The following is a 24,105-nucleotide window of genomic DNA, read 5'->3' as shown; positions in this document are numbered from 1 at the left end:
AGAGAGGCCACATAAAGCTTATTCTCGATAATAACCCCATCTAAAAACACGTTAAAATTTTGCAGCAGCAGGTTTCCTGTCAAACCAGTGAGTTTGGCGGTTTTGAGACATCATCGTTCATTGAAAATAAAACCTTTTTTATTTTGCCGACGCGCATGGCTACGGCGACGCGCGCGCATACCAGAAACCGTAGACTTTTTTTTTGGCCTTAATCCCTTACATCTAAATTTTTTCGGAAACATCTGATTTTGCCCAATTTCCCTAAAATATGCAATGTTCACCCCTTACAATTTGAAATGTTTCATAAACATCTAACCCCATACAATCTGCAATTTTCCAGAAACATCTGATTTTTCCCGATTTTGCTTTAAAAAAATGCAAGGTTAACCCCTTACAATTTGATTTTTTTTTCATAAACATCTAATTTTGCCCAATTTTACGTCAGCTTATGCTAACAAATTATCAGGTAACTGGATCATTAAACGACAGGTGCACATCGGCCTTGGAGCTCAGACCATGTGTCATGCACTCCTCAATGCATAGATGATGCACATAACAATATGAGTAGTACAGGCACAGCTGGGGGTACTGCCCAAACAATGATGAACGCATTGCGTATGCTTAAAGAATTACCCACAATTCCGGATTTTACCGTTTAGGTCTGGCTCTAATCAGTTTACGCGATCCCCTGACGTCTCATACACTGCCTTTAGGCAAAGTAGTCAGACTTTCGCGGTCTGGTAACCAGACTTTGACTCTTAAAGAAACATCGAATGAAAAGGGAAATATCAAATGCATATTGAAAAGATCGAATGCAAACATACCGATGAAACATCGAATACAAATAGCTCGAAATGTCAAACATATGTGTGAAACATTGCTCACATAGTTGAGAATATCGCAAATATATTGAAGAACAACACACACAATTGTATCGAAAAACATCGCACATTTAATGCAAAAAATCGAACATAATATTGAAAACATCGCACATATATATCGTCAAAACATCGCACATATAAATTAAAAATCGCATATAAATGTAAAACATCGCACACATATATTGAACATCGCACATATATTGTAAAACATCGCACAAATATATCAAACATCGCGCAAATAATGAAAAACATCGCACACTTATATTGAACATCGCACATAAATGTAAAAGATAACAAACACATATTGAACATCCAACATATATATTGCAAAATATTGAATATTGCAACGTTTGACTCGCTGTAGTTTTGACGCAAAGTGTTGTTTTAGAAAGCGTTCAACTTTAGTTGCCGTTTTCTCCGATTGCTATTTTTTTACTGGTATGTAGATGGGTGTTATTTCGTGGTGTCGGTGACGATTTGTTTGGTATGTTAATCAGGCTTCTATGCCTATTCCGTTCGCTGTTCCCAACAGTCCTTCACCAGGCTGTAATCAACCATTATTTTCCTGAAAAATAAAGTAAACATTACGTTCTCATCCTTAACTCTAAAATAAAAAAAAACCTTAAATATACACGAAAACAACATTACACAAGAACACCACATTACACCAGGGGAGCTGTTCACGATACCGATGTGCTTCCTATATGATAGCACTTCGTACGGGTACCCCCGCCCTGCAAACAGGGCCTAGGGCGCTGGGCCGGGAAGGGCTAGGCTGATGAGCTTCACAGAATCTTGTGAAGGAAGTAGGGATGGCATTCTGGGTAACTTATCATGCCCTATATATAAAGACATAATTAAAGCTGCTGTAGCTTTTAAAGGGTACAGGCTAGTCTGGTTCCCTGACCCCATTGACTTGAAAAAATATCTTCAGGTGGGGCCGGGAAACAGTCTACAATCCCGGCCAAATGATTGGGACACTTCCTGAGCCTAGCAACAGTCACCCACTCCCCCGCTCCCCCGGTCAATGTTGTTCTCTCTAGCTGATGGAGCACTCACCACGCAATGACAGACAACATTAAACGGGGGTCGGGGGAGGGCGGGGGCCCAGCGAGACTTGGCCAGGATTGTAGGCACGGTGCCTACCGTGCTTATTGGGTAATCCAGGCCTGGCCACCAGGGGTCAACTTTCAAGCCCTATACACGTTTTACATGTATGCACATTGCCACGTTGTCGTTTACAAAAAAATAGAGAATATAAAGGGAAAAACACATGCAGTCTAGTAAACATGCCCGCGGGCCAGTTAAGAGTCTGTTCAGTAGCCCGGCTGGCCAGTGAACAAAAAAGTTAAGGTCGAACCCTGGTAACTTCCTTCCAACTCCCAAATCACCCCCCCCCCCATTTCGCTCGAACTACTGTAATACGCGGATGATGACCCATCAGCTCCTTCAGAGTTGGAAGCATTTGTTGCGGACCCGCCTTAAATATAATTTAGGCCCCTATGTGTGAAATATTCTTGGATTGACTATGAGCATTCCATACGAATGAGTTAATTCGCAAAATATAGTGTGATGAATCATCAACTATACATTGTATACATTAACATGAACTGTATAGTGACTTTTCCTTAGTGCCCAGTCACTCATACTAGAACATCAGCATTTAATTGGCCAGCGCTGTTAGTGGGCGTGGCTTAAGTCATCTACTAAGTAATACTGCATTTTCATTGGTTGAGGCACCCTGTGTACTTTAGTAATGAGGGGCATTTATTGTATGTGAATGTATATATGACCATGTTGGCCTATAAAAGGCACAGTTCGAGAGAATAAATCTCACTTCTTCGCCTGGTGGGACCAAAGAAGTCAAAGAAGTCTCCTGTCTCTGTTTTATTGTCTAATTGTCACTAATTAGGGTGTAAGTCTCCCCCACTTGAGCCACTCGAGCCACTCGAGCCACTCGAGCCACTCGAGCCACTCGAGCCACTCGAGCCACTCGAGCCACTCGAGCCACTCGAGCCACTCGAGCCACTCGAGCCACTCGAGCCACTCGAGCCACTCGAGCCACTCGAGCCACTCGAGCCACTCGAGCCACTCGAGCCACTCGAGCCACTCGAGCCACTCGAGCCACTCGAGCCACTCGAGCCACTCGAGCCACTCGAGCCACTCGAGCCACTCGAGCCACTCGAGCCACTCGAGCCACTCGAGCCACTCGAGCCACTCGAGCCACTCGAGCCACTCGAGCCACTCGAGCCACTCGAGCCACTCGAGCCACTCGAGCCACTTACGCCACTTAAGCCACCGGTCAGCCACCCAGAGCCACCGGTCAACCACCCAAACCACAGGTTAATCCACCCAAAACCACAGGCTAATCCACCCAAAACCACAGATTAATCCACCCAATCCCTAAATCCCAAACACAAGTTGAGTTAGCGCTTTCCCCTGGTGGAGCAGATTTGGGAGTGCTGTTCGTCACTTGGTGCTGTGGCCTCCAACCGCAGGTGCTTCAACTCCATCGGGACTGGGCCAGAGAGGCAAGGGACCTACTAGGCGACGCACGTTACAATAGCAACAACAAAAGAGAAAGGAAAAAGAGAAAATTCCTTTACCCTAAAAACTGGAAATATAATTTGTTTTAAAAAAGACAAATGGGACACTTCATGTATTGATTTAACAGTTTGCAGTTAACCTTACATTTTAGCAAAATTGGGAAAGTCAGATGTTTCTGGAAAATTGCAGCTTGTAAGGGGTTAACCTTGTATTTTTAGTAAAATTTAGATGTTTATGAAACATTTCAAATTGTAAGGGGTGAACCTTGAATTTTTTTTTAGCGAAATTGGGAAAAACAGATCTTTCTGGAAAATTTCAGATTGTAAGGGGTTTACTTTGCATTTTTAGCAAAATTGGGCAAAATCAGATTTGTATGCAAAATCAAAAATTGTAAGGGGTTAACCCTTTTCAAATTAGGGCAAAATCAGATGTTTCTGGAAAATTGCAGATTGAAAGGGGTTAACCTTAGTTTTGGAGAAAATTTGGCAAAATAAGATGTGTATGAACAATTTCAAAGTGTAAGGGGTTAACCTTTCTTTTTTATTAAAATTGGGAAAATTTAAATGTTTACGAAAAATTTCTAATTGTCAGTGGTTCCCCTTGCACTTTTTAGCAAAATAGGGCAAAATCAGGTGTTTATGGAAAATTTCAGATGGTAAGGGGTTTACTTTGCATTTTTAGCAAAATTGGGCAAAATCAGATTTGTATGAAAAATCAAAAATTGTAAGGGGTTAACCTTGCCAAATTAGGACAAAATCAGATGTTTCTGGAAAATTGCAGATTGAAAGGGGTTAACCTTGCTTTTTTAAGCGAAATTGGGAAAAATCAGATGTTTCTTGAAAATTGCAGATTGTAAGGTGTTAACCTTGCTTTTTTAGTGATATTAAATAAGATGTGAATGAAAAATTTCAAATTGTAAGGGGTTAACCTTGTTTTTTTTTAGTAAAATTGGGCAAATTTAAATGTTTATGAAAAATCTCAAATTGTAAGGGGTGAACCTTGCACTTTTTAGCAAAATAGGGCAAAATCAGGTGTTTATGAAAAATGTCAGATTATAAGGGGTTCGTTTACCTTGCATTTTTAGCAAAATTGGGAAAAATCAGATTTGTATGAAAAATCAAAAATTGAAAGAGGTTAACCTTTGCCCCCCAGGCCTTTGGGCAGTAGCCCATCTGTGTGGTCGCTGAGAATAATGCATTTTATTCTGTATGCAATAAAATGAATTACTCTCAGACAACTCACATGAAAAACAAAAATGGACCTTGTTGTGATTTCTGGTACAGCTTAACAACTGCTTTTATTACAAATCGACGATAAAACGTCAGGCCAATGGCCCTTGAACTTAGCAGTTTGTAGAAGTCAACATTGCGAATTCTGAGATGGAAAACAATGGTTACCCAGTACATATACCCAATCATTTATCTCCCCATGTCCCCCGCCAACTTGGCACGCTTGCCACACATAGATTTGGACACGCTTGTCCTGAAAACTTGGCACGCTTGCCACACATAACCTTAAACTTGGCACGCTTGCCACACATAGATTTGGACACGCTTGTCCTGAATACTTGGCACGCTTGCCACACATAACCTTAAACTTGGCACGCTTGCCACACATAGATTTGGACACGCTTGTCCTGAATACTTGGCACGCTTGCCACACATAACATTAAACTTGGCACGCTTGCCACGCTTGCCACACACATTTGGGTACATTTGCCCTTAAACCAATCGGCAGAATGATTGAAAATGTATTAAGTATTTATAGTTCTAATTTGAATATAACCTTAATCTATATTTCCACCGTTAGGACGTACGGTTGGAGAGCTAGCCCCCTTGGGACATGGGGGTGCTAGCCTAGTATTTATACAGAAATAAGGAATTGTTTATCAATGACTGATTTTCATGAGATTGAGGTGGTGGCAGCCCGCATCCCGATCGAAATATGCCACACGCGCAAAGCGCGCCCCACAGGGATGAAGGAACGCCACGACCAACACAAAGGACCACGCCCCTTACTTCCTCAATCGAAACGAAACTGACACGTACTCAAAGCTAAAGTTATAGTTAAAGATATATGTATATATATATGCATATATAGTTTTTTTTTTTTTTTTTTAAATGCCACTAATGAACATCAACTAACGTTAATGATTAAACGAGTGGTAGCAAAAATACATTACCCGGTACTTTTATGAACATGTCATTACAGTACGGAGCATTAATTAGCCCTCAATGCAGGCCCTAAGATTGTTACGGAAGTACGCATTACCTTCCAGGGAAAGGTGTAACCTTGCTCTTGTTTGGTATTTTGTTGTTTTATTTGTACGTTATTGATTGTGGGTATTTTATTTTCATTGTCATTTTACTGTCATGAGCCGTGCAACCCGCCTACAAGCCATTGGTATGGGTTGTGGGGGACTCCATCGTCCACTGGACTGGCCGAGCTGCTGTGCATGCTTCAGCTGGAGGGGGCTCTGAATGATGTGGCTAATATCCGTTGGTTGGGAAAGCGGGGCCTTCACCTTGCGGACTTTAATGACTTTCTGCATCGCTGCTGGTTAACGGAGCAGACCAACCCCGACTTTATCATATTACATGTCGGCTCCAACGATCTGGGGATTCTCCCCAAGAAAGCTACTCAGGAAGCAATAAAGAGTGTGCTCACTCTCACGCGGTCTCTGTTGCCGCATACAATTATGTTTTGGTCCGCTATTCTGCCGCGGGTCCACTACCCCGGGGCAAACCGCCCAAACAAAGTTGAGCGAGCCCGGGTGGCCATTAATCGCTGGGTAGGCCATTTGATGCGGTTTGCCCCGGGTGGTTTGATCCTTCACCCCCAGATCGTTTGGGACAATCATTTGCTGTTTCGCAAGGGCGGATCCAGGGGGGGGGCCAAAGGGGGCCATGGCCCCCCCCCCAAAACGAAACCAATTTTTTTTTTTTTTAATGTGACATCGCAATAAAGGCAGGCAATGAGTACACCACCATCTTTTCCTAAAAAAAAATTGGTTAAAGTGGTCAGAAATTGCCTCAGATCGCACCACAGAGCATCTAGAAACCAAAAATTTTTCGGGGCCCTCACGGGCCCCGAACCCCACGCCGTAATTTTTGAGACCCACTTTTTTTGGGGGAACCAAATTTTTTTTTGGCCCCCCCCAAAATTGTGTTCTGGATCCGCCCTTGCTGTTTCGGCAGGATGGCGTTCATCTTGCCGACGAGGGTTCTAGATTGATCATCCACAACTTTTACGATGCACTTGTCACTGCTTTCAACATTTATTAGTGTTCCCTTAAAATCACTCATTCTTGCACCATTGCCTCGTGTCCCATTTCCGATTTCCTTGTCAAATTCCCAGTTACAAGTCTATCATTAAATTTGAGCCTCTAGGCTATTTTGGCGGCGGTCATAAATGACCGTTTGGCGGAATTTCATTCAGAACGCCTGCATAGGCCTAAGGCTTAGCAATTTACTCAAGGTTGACATCCCCGAATTTTGTAGTCACCATTGAAATTATTGATTTTGATAAAAGTCATGTCGGGCAACATTTTTAATGTCAATCACTACACCGATTTATCACGGGCTCGTGTTGACCTCACTGTACATTTTTGTACAACAGACCTTGTTTTTCATGTATTATAAATCCGTGTAAATTAGTGGCGTTCGGGAAACATGCCAGTTGTTTGGCAAATTAACGGGGACGGAGAATTATGATGGAATGTTTTGCTTGGCACGCAATTAACCGTATTGGGTTTCGCGGGGATCGCTACGACCGGAAACCAAATGGAATAGTGATATTATATTTTGTTATTTCGCGGGGATCGCAACGACCGGAAATACACTTGTACTTGTACAGTTAATGTGATTGTTTCGTTAACGTGTTTCGCGGGGATCGCTACGACCGGAAACACATGTGATTATTGGTTTATACGTTATTATTTCGCGGGAATCGCAACGACCGGAAATATACTTGTACAGTTATGTTATTGCTTTGTTTTCGGTTTCGCGGGGATCGCTACGACCGGAAACAAATTGGAATATTGGATATACGTTATTATTTCGCGGGGATTGCAACGACCGGAAATAATACTTGTACAGTTATTGCTTACCTCTGTTATTGGGTTCCGCGGGGATCGCTACGACCGGGAACATGACATTGGGCTATAGATTTTCGCGGGGATCGCTACGACCGGAAAATCATTGTTATTATTTGCGTTAATGTTTATCAACTCTTATGATCGCAAACAATTGGAGACAATTTGATGTTTTACTTAACAAATGAACAAGTTTTCGCGGATCGCAGGGACCGGAAAACTTTTGCTGATAATCGATCTGGCAATGAACTGCTCTGGCCGAACGCTAACAAAGTTCTGTTACTTGTCGAAGCCTGATTTCTTTACCAGCTGTCTTGTCGCATGGGGTAATAACTGGGCAATATCAGATTTTTATGAAAAATCCCAAATTGTAAGGGGTGAACCTTGCATTTTTAGCAAAATTGGGCAAAATCAGAATTGTATGAAAAATCAAAAATTGTAAGGTGTTAACCTTGCCAAATTAGGGCACTAAAAAAGCAAGGTTAACCCCCTCACATCTGAAAATTTCTTATTGTTAGGGGTTAACCTTGCATTTTTTAGCAAAATACGGCAAAACCAGGTGTTCATGAAAAAATTCAGATTGTAAAGGGTTCACCTTGCATTTTTAGCAAAATTGGGAAAAATCAAATTAGTATGAAAAATCAAAAATTGTAAGGGTTTAACCTTTGCCAAATTAGGGCAAAATCAGATGTTTCTTGAAAATTGCAGATTGAAAGGAGTTAACCTTGCATTTTAAGCAACTTTGGGCAAAATCAGATGTTTCTGAAAAAAATTCCGATGTAAGGAATGAACCTTACTTTTTTTTTAGTGAAATTTGGTAAAAATTAGATGTTTATGGAAAATTTCAAATTGTAAGGGGTTCAGATTGCATTTTTTTTAGCATAATAGGGCAAAATCAGATGTTTATGGAAAATTTCAAATTGTAAGGTGTTAACCTTGCTTTTTTAGTAAAATTGGAAATTTTTTAAATGTTTATGAAAAATTTCAAATTGTCAGTGGTTAATCTTGCATTTTTAGCAAAATAGGGCAAAATCAGGTGTTTATGGAAAATTTCAGATTGTAAGGGTTAACTTTGCAGTTTTAGCAACACTGGGCAAAATCAGATTTGTATGAATAATCAAAAATTGTAAGGGGTTAACCTTGCCAAATTAAGGCAAAATCAGATGTTTCTGGAAAATTGCAGATTGAAAGGGGTTAACCTTGCTTTTTTTTAAGCGAAATTGGGAAAAATCTGATGTTTCTTAAAAATTGAAGATTGTAAGGGGTGAACTTGGCATTTTTAGAATAACTGGGCAATATCAGATTTATATGAAAAATCTCAAATTGAATGGGGTGAACCTTGTATTTTTAGCGGAAACTTTACATCTGGATTGATAAAAGCATCTGATTCTGACCAATTTTGCTAAAAAATGCTTCAAATTTTGCTAAAAAAGCAAGGTTAACCCCTTACCATTTAAGATTGTTCATACAAATCTGATTTTGCCAAATTTTACTAAATACACAAGGTACACCTCTTACAGTTTAAATTTTTTCATAAACATTTCTTTTTCCCCAATTTCGCTAGAAATACAAGGTTAAGCCCTAACAATCTGCAATTTTCCAAATCATCTGATTGAGTCCTATTTTGCTAAAAAAATGCAAGGTTAACCCCTTACAATTTGATTTTTTTTCATGAACATCTAATTTTTCCCAATCTTATTCAAAAAGCTAGGTTAACCCCTTACAATCTGCAATTTTCCAGAAACATCAGATTTTCCCCCCAATTTCGCTTAAAATATGCAAGGTTATCCCTTTATAATTTGAAATTTTATAACTTTGCAAAATTTCACTAAAAAAGCAAGGATAATCCCTTACATCTGAAATTTTCCAGAAACATCTGATTTTGCCCAATTTTGCTAAAATGCAAGGTTAACCCCTTTCAATTAGAAATTTTCCATAAACATCTGATTTTGACCTGTTTTGCTAAAAAAAATGCAAGCTGAACCCCTTACAATTTGAAATTTGTCATAAACATCTAATTTTTACCGAGTTTCCCTAAAAAAAAAAAGTAAGGTTAATTCCTTGCATCGGAATTTTTTTTCAGAAACATCTGATTTTGCCCAATTTTGCTAATATCTGCAAGGTTCACCCCTTACAATTTGAGAGTTTTCATAAAAATCTCATTTTGCCCAATTTTGCTTAAAATGCAAGGTTAATCCCTTTCAATCTGCAATTTTCCAGAAACATCTGATTTTGCCCTAATTTGGCACAGGTTTACACCTTACCATTTTTGATTTTTCATACAATCTGATTTTTCCCAATTTTGCTAGAAAAGCAAGGTTAACCCTCTTACATCTGAAATTTTTCAGGAAGATCTGATTTTGCAGAATTTTGCTAAAAATGCAAGGTTCACCCCTTACAATTTGAGATTTTTCATGAAAATCTGATGTTGCCCAGTTTTGCTAAATATGCAAAGTTAACCTCTTTCAATCTGCAATTTTCCAGAAACATCTGATTTTGCCAAAATTGGGCAAAGGTTAACACCTTACAATTTTTGATTTTTTTCATACAAATCTGATTTTTCCCAATTTTGCTAAAAATGCAAAGTGAACCCTTTACAATCTGAAATTTTTCATGAACACCTGGTTTTGCCGTATTTTTCATGCACATACCAAAAAAGCAAGGTTAACCCCCTTACATCTGAAAATTTTAGATGTAAGGGGGTTAACTTTGCTTTTTTAGTGCTCTAATTTGGCAAAGATTAACCCCTTACAATTTTTTATTTTTCATACAAATCTGAGTTTTCCCAATTTTGCAAAAAAAGCAAGGTTAACCCCCTTCCATCTGAAATTTTTCAGAAACATCTGATTTTGCCCAATTTTCACATTTTCAAATTTCAAGTTTTGCTAAAAATACAAGGTTAACCCCTTTCAATCTGCAATTTTCCAGAAACATCTGATTTTGCCCTAATTGGGCAAAGGTTGACCCCTTACAATTTTTGATTTTTCATACAAATCTGATTTTTCCCAATTTTGCTAAAAATGCAAAGTGAACCCTTTACAATCTGAAATTTTTCATGAACACCTGGTTTTGCCGTATTTTGGTAAAAAATGCAAGGTTAACCACTAACAATTTGAAATTTTTCATGCACATTAAAATTTGCCCAATTTTACTAAAAAAGCAAGGTTAACCCCCTTACACCTGAAATTTTTCAGAAACATCTGATTTTGCCCAATTTTGCTAAAAATGCAAGGTTCACCCCTTACAATTTGAGATTTTTCTAAAAAAACATCTGATATTGCCCAGTTTTGCTAAAAATGCAAGGTTCACCCCTGACAATTTGAGATTTTTCATAAAAATCTGATATTGCCCAGTTTTGCTAAATATGCAAGGTTAACCACTTATAATTTGAAATTTTTCATTCACATATTATTTTGCCAAATATCACTAAAAAAGAAAGGTTAACCCCTTACAATCTGAAATTTTCCAGAAAGATCTGATTTTGCCCAATTTCGCTAAAAATACAAGGTTCACCCCTTATAATTTGAGATTTTTCATATAAATCTGATTTTGCCCAGTTATGCTAAAAATGCCATGTTAACCCCTTACAATCCTCAATTTTCAAGAAACATCTGATTTTTCCCAATTTCGCTTAAAAAAGCAAGGTATACCCCATTCAATCTGCAATTTTCCAGAAACATCTGATTTTGCCCTAATTTGGCAAGGTTAACCTCTTACAATTTTTGATTTTTCATACAAATCTGATTTTGCCCAATTTTGCTAAAAATGCAAATTTAACCCCTTACAATCTGAAATTTTCCATAAACACCTGATTTTGCCCTATTTTGCTAAAAAATGCAAAGGTTAACCACTGACAATTTGAAATTTGTCATTAATATTTAAATTTTCCAAATTTTAATAAAAAAGAAAGGTTAACCCCTTACAATTTGAAATTTTTCATACACGTCTTATTTTGCCAAATTTTACAATCTGAAATTTTCTAAATTTTACAATCTGAAATTTTCCAGAAAGATCTGAATTCGCCCAATTTCGCTAAAAAATGCAAGGTTCACCCCTTACTATTTAAAATGTTTCATAAACAGAATATTTCACACATAGGGGCCTAAATTATATATTTTTTAATTTATTAGAGACGCATTGATCGTGCTATCATATACCATTCTAATACCATTGCGAATTACTGTATTGTTTGAAATGCTCACAATTAAAGACACGTTATTTGAAAGATGTATAAATATATTTATATTACAATGTACATCTTTATTCTTTCCCGGTATAATTTATGGCGTTTCTTACGTCAATTGGCAATCGCGTCATTATATAATGATAGTCAAATTGATCGAACGAAACTCCGTTTTGATTATAGTCAATTATGAAATATTTATTGATTTATGACATACACCTTTGTTTCAATTTTGATACCACCCGTAGACCCGCCGAGCAGCTGTAGATATCAAACTAAACCAAAGTATAAAAGATAGAGGGTAAAAAAAAATCAAAAAGTTATGTGCTAGTCAAGCTTTCAGGGATCGGTCTGAGCCATAACAATGCCCCAGCCGATCCCTTAGTTCTCTTCCGGGGTCTCGGCGTCCCCGACCAATACACACTTCCTTCCCTATCCATCCATATAACCCCGGAGGGCCAGGCACCATGTAAAAGCAAAGAGCTAAGGGAGGAACAGGGCGGCCCCTAAGCCCTGATCCTCCGAGTGGACCACATGCCCTGAACCTGTACGAAGGCGCCAACCTGGAACTCGCGGACAGTACCAGCAGCAGTGCTTACCGATTAAGCTAAGGTACTGTTGGTACTTTACGACGGGAAATTAAATCTCTTATAGTGAATAATTGAACTCATACGTTAAAAACCAAAAAGACACCAGCGGGATTCGAACCCGGGACCCCGCTAACCGTGGACGACGAATCGTAACCACTCGGCCATTTCGTTACTTTAGAATTGTCCTTAAACTGAGAAAAGTTGTCTTTATAGGTGAGCAAACGCGCCAGGAAGATTACTGGGTCCATTTGCTTTACCTTAATGGGTAAAAACAAGTCGATATAATGAGTCCAGTGTGTTTGGTTTGTTAGGAAGCTGCATAACACAGCCTAATGTGCAAAACAGTCGTGTGCTAGGCGGATCATTACGCAACAATGAACGCCGCAATTGTGTATTTTCAAAAGGCAGATCGCGTAGATTTCTACTCTTTGTATCTGGGCACAAATAGATTCTCACCTCCCTCTTCAGCTATTTCGACTTTCTTAAAAAGAAAAATAGAGACTGTCAGCGAATCTCCGGGAGTTGAAATAAGGATCGTCCCCTCGATAGACCTCAGACTCAGTAAAGTTCAACATTGGGCTCTTTTTCAACAGCTGTTTTTGCGGAAACTTTACATCTGGATTTTTTAGAAGCATCTGATATTGCCCAATTTTAGTAAAATATGCTCCAAATTTTGCTTAAAAAGCAAGGTCAACCCCTTACCATCTTAGATTTTTTCATACAAATCTGATTTTGCCAAATTTTACTAAATATACAAGGTATACAATTTAAAATGTTTCATAAACATTTCTTTTTGCCCAATTTTGCTAGAAATACAAGGTTAAGCCCTAACAATCTGCAATTTTCCAGAATCATCCGATAGTGTCCTATTTTGCAAAAAAAAATGCAAGGTTAACCCCTTACAATCTGCAATTTTCCAGAAACATTTGATTTTTTTCCGATTTTCGCTTTAAAAAAAATGCGAGGTTAACCCCTTTCAATTTAAAATTTTTCGTAACATCTAACTTTGCAAAATTTCTTTAAAAAAGCAAGGTTAGGCCAAAAAAAAAAGTCTCCATTTTTTCTGGTATGGAGCTTGCCCAAAATGTGGTGCGGCGACGCGGCTTGTTTTTTTTTTTTTTTTTACCTGTTTTGTTTTGCTTCAAATGTCGGCTGATGACTGCAAATGGTGCCCGACTAAACTTAGTGCAAATATTATGGGAGACCAGAGAGGCCACATAAAGCTTATTCTCGATAATAACCCCATCTAAAAACACGTTAAAATTTTGCAGCAGCAGGATTCCAGTCAAACCAGTGAGTTTTGCGGTTTTGAGACATCATCGTTCATTTAAAATAAAAACTTTTTCATTTTGTCGACGCAGATTTTACACTCTGAAATTTTTCGGAAACATCCGATTTTGCCCAATTTCGCTAAAATATGCAATGTTCACCCCTTACAATTTGAAATGTTTCATAAACATCTAACCCCATACAATCTGCAATTTTCAAGAAACGTCTGATTTTTCCCGATTTTGCTTAAAAAAAATGCAAGGTTAACCCCTTACAATTTGATTTTTTTTCATAAACATCTAATTTTGCCCAATGTTACATCAGCTTATGCTAAACAAATTATCAGGTAACTGGATTATTAAACGGGACAGGTGCACATCGGCCTTGGAGCTCAGACCATGTGTCATGCACTCCTCAATGCATAGATGATGACATAATACTATGGATAGTACAGGCACAGCTGGGGGGTACTGCCCAAACAATGATGAACGCATTGCGTATGCTTAAAGAATTACCCACAATTCCGGTTTTTACCGTTTAGGTCTGGCTCTAATCAGTTTACGCGATCCCCTGACGTCTCATACACTGACTTTATGCAAAATAGTCAGACTTTCTCGGTCTAGTAACCAGACTTTGACTCTTAAAGAAACATCGAATGAAAAGGGAAATATCAAATGCATATTGCAAAAGATCGAATGCAAACATACCGATGAAACATCGAATACAAATAGCTCGAAATGTCAAACATATGTGTGAAACATTGCTTACATATTTGAGAATATCGCAAATATATTGAAGAACAACACACACAATTGTATCGAAAAACATCGCACATTTAATGCAAAAAATCGAACATAATATTGAAAACATCGCACATATACATCGTCAAAACATCGCACATATAAATTGAAAATCGCATATAAATGTAAAACATGGCGCACATATATTGAACATCGCGCATATATTGTAAAACATCGCACAAATATATCAAACATCGCGCAAATAATGAAAACCATCGCACACTTTATTGAACATCGCACATAACTGTAAAAGATAACAAACACATATTGAACATCCAACATAGGCCTATATATTGCAAAATATTGAATATTGCAACGTTTGACACGCCATAGTTTTGACGCAAAGTGTTGTTTTAGAAAGCGTTCAACTTTAGTTGCCGTTTTCTCCGATTGCTATTTTTTACTGGTATGTAGATGGGTGTTACTTCGTGGTGTCGGTGACGATTTGTTTGGTAACACTGTTAATCAGGCTTCTATGCCTATTCCGTTCGCTGTTCCCAACAGTCCTTCACCAGGCTGTAATCAACCATTATTTTCCTGAAAAATAAAGTAAACATTACGTTCTCATCCTTAATTCTAAAAAAAAAAAATATATATATACACGAAAACAACATTACACAAGAACACCACATTACACCAGGGGCCTGAGCTGTTCACGATACCGATGTGCTTCCTATATGATAGCGCTTCGTACGGTACCCCCGCCCTGCAAACAGGGCCTAGGGCGCTGGGCCGAGAAGGGCTAGGCTGATGAGCTTCACAGAATCTTGTGAAGGAAGTAGGGATGGCATTCTGGGTAACTTATCATGCCCTATATATAAAGACATAATTAAAGCTGCTGTAGATTTTAAAGGGTACAGGCTAGTCTGGTTCCCTGACCCCATTGACTTGAAAAAAATATCTTCAGGTGGGGCCGGGAAACAGTCTACAATCCCAGCCAAATGATTGGGACACTTCCTGAGCCTAGCAACAGTCACCCACTCCCCCGCTCCCCCGGTCAATGTTGTTCTCTCCAGCTGATGGAGCACACACCACGCAATGACAGACAACATTAAACGGGGGTCGGGGGAGGGCGGGGGCCCAGCGAGACTCGGCCAGGATTGTAGGCACGGTGCCTACCGTGCTTATTGGGTAATCCAGGCATGGCCACCAGGGCTCAACTTTCAAGCCCTATACACGTTTTACATGTATGCACATTGCCACGTTGTCGTTTACAAAAAAATAGAGAATATAAAGGGAAAAAACATGCATTCTAGTAAACATGCCCGCGGGCCAGTTAAGAGTCTGTTCAGTAGCCCGGCTGGCTAGTGAACAAAAAAGTTAAGGTCGAACCCTGGTAACTTCCTTCCAACTCCCAAATCACCCCCCCCCCCGCATTTCGCTCGAACTACTGTAATACGCGGATGATGACCCATCAGCCCCTTCAGAGTTGGGAGCACTTGTTGCGGAACCGCCGTTTTTTACCCCCCTGAAGTGCTGGTGTCCCCCAGGTCACACCCCCTGAAAAAAACCACTGTCGTGGCATATAATGCGCATGCGCAGCGCAATTTTTACAACCCACCTTTTAAAAGAAGCGACGTTTTGAAAAAAAAATCCCGCAATTTACTTGTACGGCTGTTGAGGAATGATCGATAACTCATATTTCATCAAAACAAAAATCCAAGTTCGATCTGGCCTGAACTTGACACAAGCCCGTTTTTTGCGCCTGCCTTGCTGTAGGGCGCCCTCAACGGGAGATAATTGAGTTCCAGCTCCTTCCAACCCAAAAAATACCCCCTCCCCTTCCCCAATTTTCGAAATTGCTGTCATCGGATGACTGTCTATCTGCCCCCTTCAGATTTGGGAGCATTGTTGCGGAACCACCATTAGTGACCCCTTTTACATGTAATAACGCATAAAAGTCTACAGACCACGTCACCATTGACGTCATACCAACGGCCAACAGACGGGCAACCCAAACATTTGTTTTTATTCATTGCTTTATTTCTTAATAATTAATGCTAAACGCAAAACATTTGTTGTTCAATAGTATGAATAATATGAATTCGACAAATTTTAAGGCTTAAAAAGGCCCATTAAACGACATGCATTTCGCAATAGCAAAAACTGATAACAGATAAAAGAAAAAGCTCAAAGCAAGACAGCAATAAAATAGTTCAATTGTATGTGTAAAATAGCGTTACTAAAATAAAGAGCTGAAAAAGTACATACATGCGTAAATCTTATTGATAATTCTCAGGAATGTCGAAAGGAAGTACTAATGAATAACAGTGGTCCAAGGTTTGAACCTTCAATGGTACGTATTGAGCGCTGGGCCTTTCAAAGATTTTGGATACATATTTTTCTTGCCTTTTTGAGGTATGCTGGGAACAATAGGACAGCGCTGTTTGGTTACGGTGTCATATGAAAATCCGACTCCTATGAAAATCGGACCCCTTTTCCCGATTATTGGTTTATCCCTCGCACGCGACAGGTCACTCTCCCGTATGTGATCCCAAAAATAGCATATTCTCGTACTTACGCATGCGCAATACTACAAAAGAGTCCACATTTCATGGAGTCGGATGTTTACGCTACACCGGCATAAATACAAAAGAGTTTACCCAAACTAAATAGCGCCCCCTTTTTACCTATCGCGATAGAATCGCATCACCGCAGCTTGTTAAACATTGTCCAATTCATTATACAAATGAAAGCGGAAAGCGCAAAATTTGAGACAAACAAACTTAACGTACACAATTCCTGGTAGGGTTGTCTATTAAGGGGCGTGGCTAACTCGCAAACGGCGATTAGAGAATAACTGGTCCGTGTTTGTGTCAAACATTATCTCATAAAAGGCCAGTGACCGACAATAGAGCCTGAAAAATGACTGATGGCGCGCTTCGCGCAAATCGGGATCCTCGAAGAGGAAAATTAGCGTGTTACAATTCGGAGTTTTTCCCACTTATTTTTGGTACACTGGTGTCAGGAAATCACCATCGGAAAAGTCCTTGGTAAAAATGTTATTAGCATCTCAATCAATGGAAACTGAAAAAATCGCTTAATGTGAAAGAGAAACATCGTGCCCAAAGTTGACATTTCACTTCCAAAAATCTAAAATACATGTGGACTGTTAGAAGTCGGAGCACTCGTACAAAGACGAACATTATTTTATGAAACAATTTTGTGGAGGTCAATGGGCAAAAACTGAAACTTTAAATTTAAAATAAAATGTCTAAAATGTCCTTTCAATACAAACTTAAAAGAAATAATTGTTATTCACAAACAAATCTAAAATTACCTTTGCTAACGATAATTGTTATTCACAAACAAATCTAAAATTACCTTTGATAACAACTGTATTCAAGTAAGTCTGTACTAATCTAGAATCCATGGGGTGTAGGTAGGTATAACTATTCGCGTCGTTATCATTTTCGTTCTCACGCAAGTCCGCGGTGTGAAAATACACGCGATTAAACAAGGAGACCCAGGTACGAAAATCAGGATGTGTTAAGATAAATTGATACAACATGAATGTTTCTTGGAAAACATTCTGTCAAAATTATAGCAAGAGAAAGGGTGACCCCGTGTAAAATGCCCATAGAAGGTTCGCAGAGGGGCCCAGAAGCTCAAAGACAAAATGGCGTACTTTCAAGCTCTATTATGAAAAGATCTTACACAACAAAAAATACTATAATTTGCATCAGAAATTAAACTAGAGGTACATTGTACTCCGAGAGCACGAACCTTAGCCAAGGGCGGATCCAGAACACAATTTTGGGGGGGCCAAAAAAAAAATTGGTCCCCCTAAAAAGTGGGTCTAAAAAATTACGGCGTGGGGTTCGGGGCCCGCTAGGGCCCCGAAAAATTTTTGGATTCTAGATGCTCTGTGGTGCGATCTGAGGCAATTTCTGACCACTTTAACCAATTTTTTTGAGGAAAAGATGGTGGTGTACTCATTGTCTGCCTTTATTGCGATGTCACATTAAAAAAAAAAAAAATTGGTTTCGTTTTGGGGGGGGGCCATGGCCCCCTTTGGCCCCCCCCCTGGATCCGCCCTTGACCTTAGCAGGGGCGGATCCAGGAATTTTCGCAGGGGGGGGGTTCATCAGCAAACAATTCTGAAAATGTACACAGGTTTTTTTCTCCGGACACTTGGCCTCCGTAAAATCAAAAACTGGGAGTGGGGGAGGGGGGGGGGAGGGCTGGTACCATATTTCAATAGGGGGGAGGGCGCTTTTCAAATTCGATGATTATTAACACTAGATTACCGAATGGTGTACCGTATTTTGAACAGGCAAACATTATACCAGTATAACTTTTTTGGGTGTCACAGCAGGGGGGGGGGGGGTTTCGACTTATTTTTGTGGAATTTGTATGGACATTTTTTTTTTTTTGACAGAGCTGGGGGGGGGGGTTGGAAAAAATATATCTCGTAAAAAAGACCTTGGAAAAAAACCCAATACGACTAAGGTAATTCGCCATTACATTGTTATTTAAACTGGAATATTTGAACAAACAAAAAGCAAGCTAGTGCAAGGAATGCATCCAGATTCTCCTACAAGGAGGGACGGGTTTCTTGGAGGCCTTCCTAAGAAGCTCCGCCCATCTTGTTGACAATGTTGCCCAAGACGTTCAGCTGCTGGTTCACTTCCGAGGACTGGCAGAGAAGTACGCAGTTGTTGGGATTCTGAAAATGAATGAATGATTAAAGAAAAGGGGAATGACATAAATTGCAGAACTATAGGTTTTTTGTCTAAATTGACTTTTTTGGTGATTTTCTTCAAATGGTGTTTGACATGCATTTTACTTCTTTTTTCTTGTTTTTATAATGTAAACATTTATTATACACAGCCTGGCAATGAGGTCACTAGTGCATGTCTATAGGTGCACACCTGTAAATAGGCCTAAACCCATCCGCCGAGCTCATGAATAAAAGTTCTACCCTCAAAATATTCCTTATTATAGAGTTCTGAGAGCCATAGAATTGGGGAATTGAAGCAATATAGCCATGAACCTCTGGCCCAGACTTGGGCCTTCCAATTCTGAGTATTTTGGATGCAATTGAACTCTACGAAATTGGTGCTATTTTTTTTCATGTTGTGGAGGGATAGTTTTCAAAAAGGCTACTTTTCCGCTTTGGGGAAAAATTGTCTTCTTTGGGTGAGAATTCCTCGAAAAGTCAATGGTCACTCCACCAAAAATTGAAAAGAAAATCAAGGATGACATGTTGATCATCATTTTTCTGTGCAGCTTAAGTACCGGTGAGAGTTCTGGGTATTTTTAAAAGAATTTAGAAGTATGGGCATTAAGCACTCTTGTCTATGGGAATTTTAATACACTGTTGCACACCTATGCGCCCCGAGGGACTGTGTGTGACCAGAAGAGGGTCCTATTTCCTGAGGGCGAAGGTCGAGGGAAATAGGCATGGGCGTCGCGAGGGGGGAAAGGGGCGCTTGCCCCTCCCCCCCCCCCCCCCCCAGCAAGAAAAAAGAGGAATAAAGGGGGAGAAAGAAAAAGAGGCGCGCAATCATATTGTTATTAATTTAATGGGTGTGGGGGGGGGGAAGTCTCCCTGCCTTCCCTCAAAAATAATGATAAATCGGGAAAATGCTGGAAAATGTAGGGATTTTTGGGGGGAAATGTGTTTTGAGAGGGGGCTGTTATCGGGTGCTGTTATCGGGTACTATCTGGCTCGTTTGTGTGACATCATCTCTTCTTAACCACGCGTACTTCACACGCATAGAGCTATATGACTCTGTGAGATAGCACAACCTCGTTTCCATGAGTACGATCTTGCTGCGCCCATAGACATCTAATAACATTTATTATAATACACCTCTTGCTTGTTCTTTATCCTGGTTGGCTGAAACGTGGTCACGTGTGATTCACTTAATAAAGGTTAGTGTCTGAAACTTGCGTCATCGTGAACTAGACGCGCGTCGAGGCATTGCGCGCGTAATTTCCAGAGTATATTGCCTGATCGGGCATTATAACACATCACCCACAGATTCTGTGTCTTGATTGGCCGAGAGCGAGTTACATGATACTTTCTATTTTTGCTATCTGTCAGTGCACGTCCAAAAGTACCACTCATAGCAACCAAAGGACTATACCTGTAGCAACCAAAATACTATACGCACTGCGTGTAAAAGGCATAGGGGTACGTTGCGCGTTGCGCTACAGAGCTGGGTTCAAACATTTTGTGAAGGGGTAGTTAGAAAAAGTGCAAGTTAATTTTCAACTAATTTCATATTCAAATAGAAGTAAATTTTTTATTGTATTCAGATCAAATTAATCAGTTATCGCTTAAAATCAAGCAGAATCTGTGGGAGAGGTGTTATAAAACAAATATTGACTGCTTTATCTATCCGCCCTCGGTAATCCATGGAGCATTCTATTAAAATAGAATGCTCAAAGATCATCTGGGGGGGGGGGCTAGTTTTGCTACACCACTCAATGCAGTCAAAATTTGTAAACTATACTCAAACATTTTGGACTGGTATTGGTAACAGCGCCCTCTGACAAAAGTCAAACTCAAAAATGTAATCTAGGGAAACTAAAAGCGTTAATTGACGAATTGTTTATTGCTTAAGAGTTATTTGTTAAATTATATAAATCAGTTCAATAAAGTTTCTTGTCTTATTTTATATTTTGGACATACATGTAGGTGAGTGATATCAATACTTATGGACTGGCATAATTCGGTCAAAGATCTACCTGGATGTTAATACAAATAATCAATGTTTTGCATTCGTGCGATGGTTAGAATATTTCCATTGTACCATTCAACTCGGATTCGCCTCGTTAAATGGAACGTTCAATCTTTCAACTCGTGAAAATAATCTCACCGTTGCACTCATAAACATTCATTATTTGTAGCTTTACAGTCCGTGTAGAGTCAGGAATAAGACCAAACAAACAAAAAAACAGGAATGGCAAACCAATATATTTTGAGTAATTTGACTTATTCATAGGGTATTTATTTGCATACTAAGGTAAAATAATTTATGCTTTAAAAATACTGACCAAATAGGTGTTGGCGAATGCTATGATGAGGTCTGGGATTGCGTCCACGTAGGCGTTGCATTCAGCCTTGTAACCCGCAGGGACCAAGTAGGTGCAGGCGTACTGCCTCATGAACGTCTGCACTAGGTCCTGTAAGCAACATTTTGATTTCCATTGAAACCCAGTCCAAATAAATAACTGTAATGTTAAGCCAAGACAAGATGACTTTGCGGTAGCACCATGTGAATAAATCTCTTTTGAGATTTATTCACATGGTGCTACCGCAAACTCATCTTGTCTTAGTATCTTTCCACCATGCAAACCTTCAAATCTCATCTTAATGTTAAGCCATTATGAGTAATATTATCACGGCTCATGTACATGTTTAATTGCCTTTGATGTCCAGAAAAACCAAAATTTACAAAACCAACCATAAAGCGAAATTTGAATTGCTGGTTGTTTGTTATTTCAATTGTACACAAATAGGCCTACATATTGAAAAACTGTGCAGAGATGAGTGAACATAAGAAGCATGAGCTTGGCTAGCTCCCGATTCATGAATGTTAGTAACATTGGGGAGGCGGGAACTAGACTAGGCCGCAATACAAGCTGCAACCACGCCATCTTGCTAGCAATGCGTTCAAGGTGGAGCAATGAAATCGATTAAAAAAATGTTCTCGATGTGTACTATGTGTACCGAGTACTGGGGTCGAGTACCGAGTACCAAACCGTCGAGTCCGTGCAAAATTCGAGTACGAAGAATCGAGTAAGGGCCAAGTCCAACATTTTTTCGAGTACTGATAGTCGAGTACGGGCCGAGTACCTGTGTGTACTTGAGTTGTACTCGAGCACGAGTACGAGTACAAGTACTCCAACACTGCTGACTGGTTCATTGATTAGCACTTGTGAACCGGGCAGTGCTATCATATAGGATAACCCAACGCCAATGAATGGGCTCAATCTGACCCATTGTGTAGACTGATGCGTGAACAGACTTCAAATGAAGAGATAATGCTTGCATATAGTCTTGATGTTCTAACTTTTGCATTGAACTTTCTGCAAGTTGGGAAGGTCTGCTCTGTTTGTCTCAGAATTAACCGGGCAACCTCATTAACATGTTTAAAGTGAGTAAACATCATAAAAATGCTCAGGGGTAAGTTGTGAGAAATATTTTACCAGACCAACCCCTAGAGTAAAATGGTCCCCGCTATTGTCAGGACCTCGACCATGAGGGAATTATAGAGATTCTCACTCACCAACAATCCCTTGTCGACGGCCATGCCATGCGCCATGGTCATCAGCTGCTCACACCACATACAGGGGAAGTTGGGAGCTTGATCTACGGTCGACAACTTTTGGATCTCTTGGATACCGCTGGCTAAAACATAAAGATGTAAGAACAATATATTTATTAACTTGATATCACTCAAGAATTTGGTTCCTCGAAAGGAAATAAAATGCGTCAATTACTTGTAGCTTCTATCTTTGGTTTCATTATAAAAAAAATGGAGGAGTGACACCGTATACCCTATGATCCGCAATTGCCCGAACTCCAAATTTCATTCTGCTATAAGAGAGGTATTTTTCTACCATTCTTATATTCTATCTTACCAAGTTGGTGGATCATCCTAGCCACTTTATCACTGGCGGACGTGTCATGCTCTTCTGCATACTGCACCTCTTGTTTCATCGTTAGAACATATTCTTGTGAATAACAAAAAAATGGAAGGAAATAAATTGCAGGTGGGCATCGGGAAAAGACTAATCAAGAACATCGGCAATCACTTTGCCTTGTAGTTTTCAAGCTCTCCCCGTGCTGAGTTCAACTTCAAGTTTCAGCCCGAAAAACACATTTTGCTTTAAAGTGCTATTTTTCGTGCTACCGATACAAAATTTACAAAAGTTATTTACTTTTGATAGAAACAATGACCAATGTTTTCCTTTAAATCCACATTAATTTTAGCTATGGATTGTATTTTACAGATTTCGAATTATTGCGGCACAACAATATACCAGGCGTATCTTTTTGTGCGGTGTGCGCGCAAAATCTATATAAAATAAAAGCACATTTTCAGAGGATTGGATCGTCCATAGTCGAAAAAAGTAGCTTTTCAGGTTAAACAATACTTCGTAAGGAGAAATATGTTGAAGAACATGGGTAGAGAAACTTACTTTCATCTCATTTCCAGAAAAAGAAAATTCGTTTTCTCTGATCATGTCCCTCTGTTTTACTGACCTTGCCCGCTAACCGCCACGATGAACATGATCACCAAAATCCCAACGCTTTTGTCCATTTTAGGAGAGTTTTTTTCCGGATGTACTGCAAACCGTCAAATGAAAACACAAGTTTTGCTCTCTCGTGAGGAGACTGCACAAGGTTTCGACTTTAAGTGACTAGCTTTGAGCTCGCGATAAAGATTTCAGACCGTCGGCGGCAGTTGTTATACCCCATGCAAGGGCGGATCCATGGGGGTGGTGGGGTGGCTATTTTGGGGACACTGAAAAGGTCATTACAAAAAGTTACGAAACATGACTCAATGCTTAAGGCCTTTGGTCGATTTATGTGGCAAACCTCGTCCAGCCCATCCTGAAAACTTTTCAATTTCAACACCCAGCCACCCCTTTTTGGAAAAGTGGATCCGTCAGAGACAAGCTTCCTTTGTTTGATGCCCAGGGGAATAAAGGTTATGTCCCAAGTTATCCAATCAAAAGCCGTGCAAAACAATAAGGTCCTCCCCACCGACGCCTCATCCAA

General features: G+C 39.7%; 1 protein-coding gene across 1 annotated transcript; it reads right to left on the bottom strand.

Annotated features, from left to right (window-relative positions):
- Positions 1-18,882: 18,882 nt before the first annotated feature.
- On the bottom strand, positions 18,883-23,708 carry LOC119719291. The gene is made up of 5 exons (XM_038188694.1): positions 23,587-23,708; positions 22,962-23,054; positions 22,607-22,728; positions 21,372-21,500; positions 18,883-19,032 (listed from the first exon to the last, which is right to left on the bottom strand). Exons 1-5 carry the CDS (start codon positions 23,642-23,644, stop codon positions 18,934-18,936), a joined length of 501 nt encoding a protein of 166 aa, XP_038044622.1. The 5' UTR covers positions 23,645-23,708; the 3' UTR covers positions 18,883-18,933.
- Positions 23,709-24,105: the final 397 nt, after the last annotated feature.

This window comes from Patiria miniata, unplaced genomic scaffold, assembly GCF_015706575.1.
Source record: "Patiria miniata isolate m_02_andy unplaced genomic scaffold, ASM1570657v1 HiC_scaffold_13, whole genome shotgun sequence".
In the NCBI taxonomy this organism is placed as follows: domain Eukaryota; kingdom Metazoa; phylum Echinodermata; class Asteroidea; order Valvatida; family Asterinidae; genus Patiria; species Patiria miniata.
The sequence above is the reverse complement of the archived record's forward strand: the minus strand, read 5'-3'. Positions and strand labels throughout refer to the sequence as shown.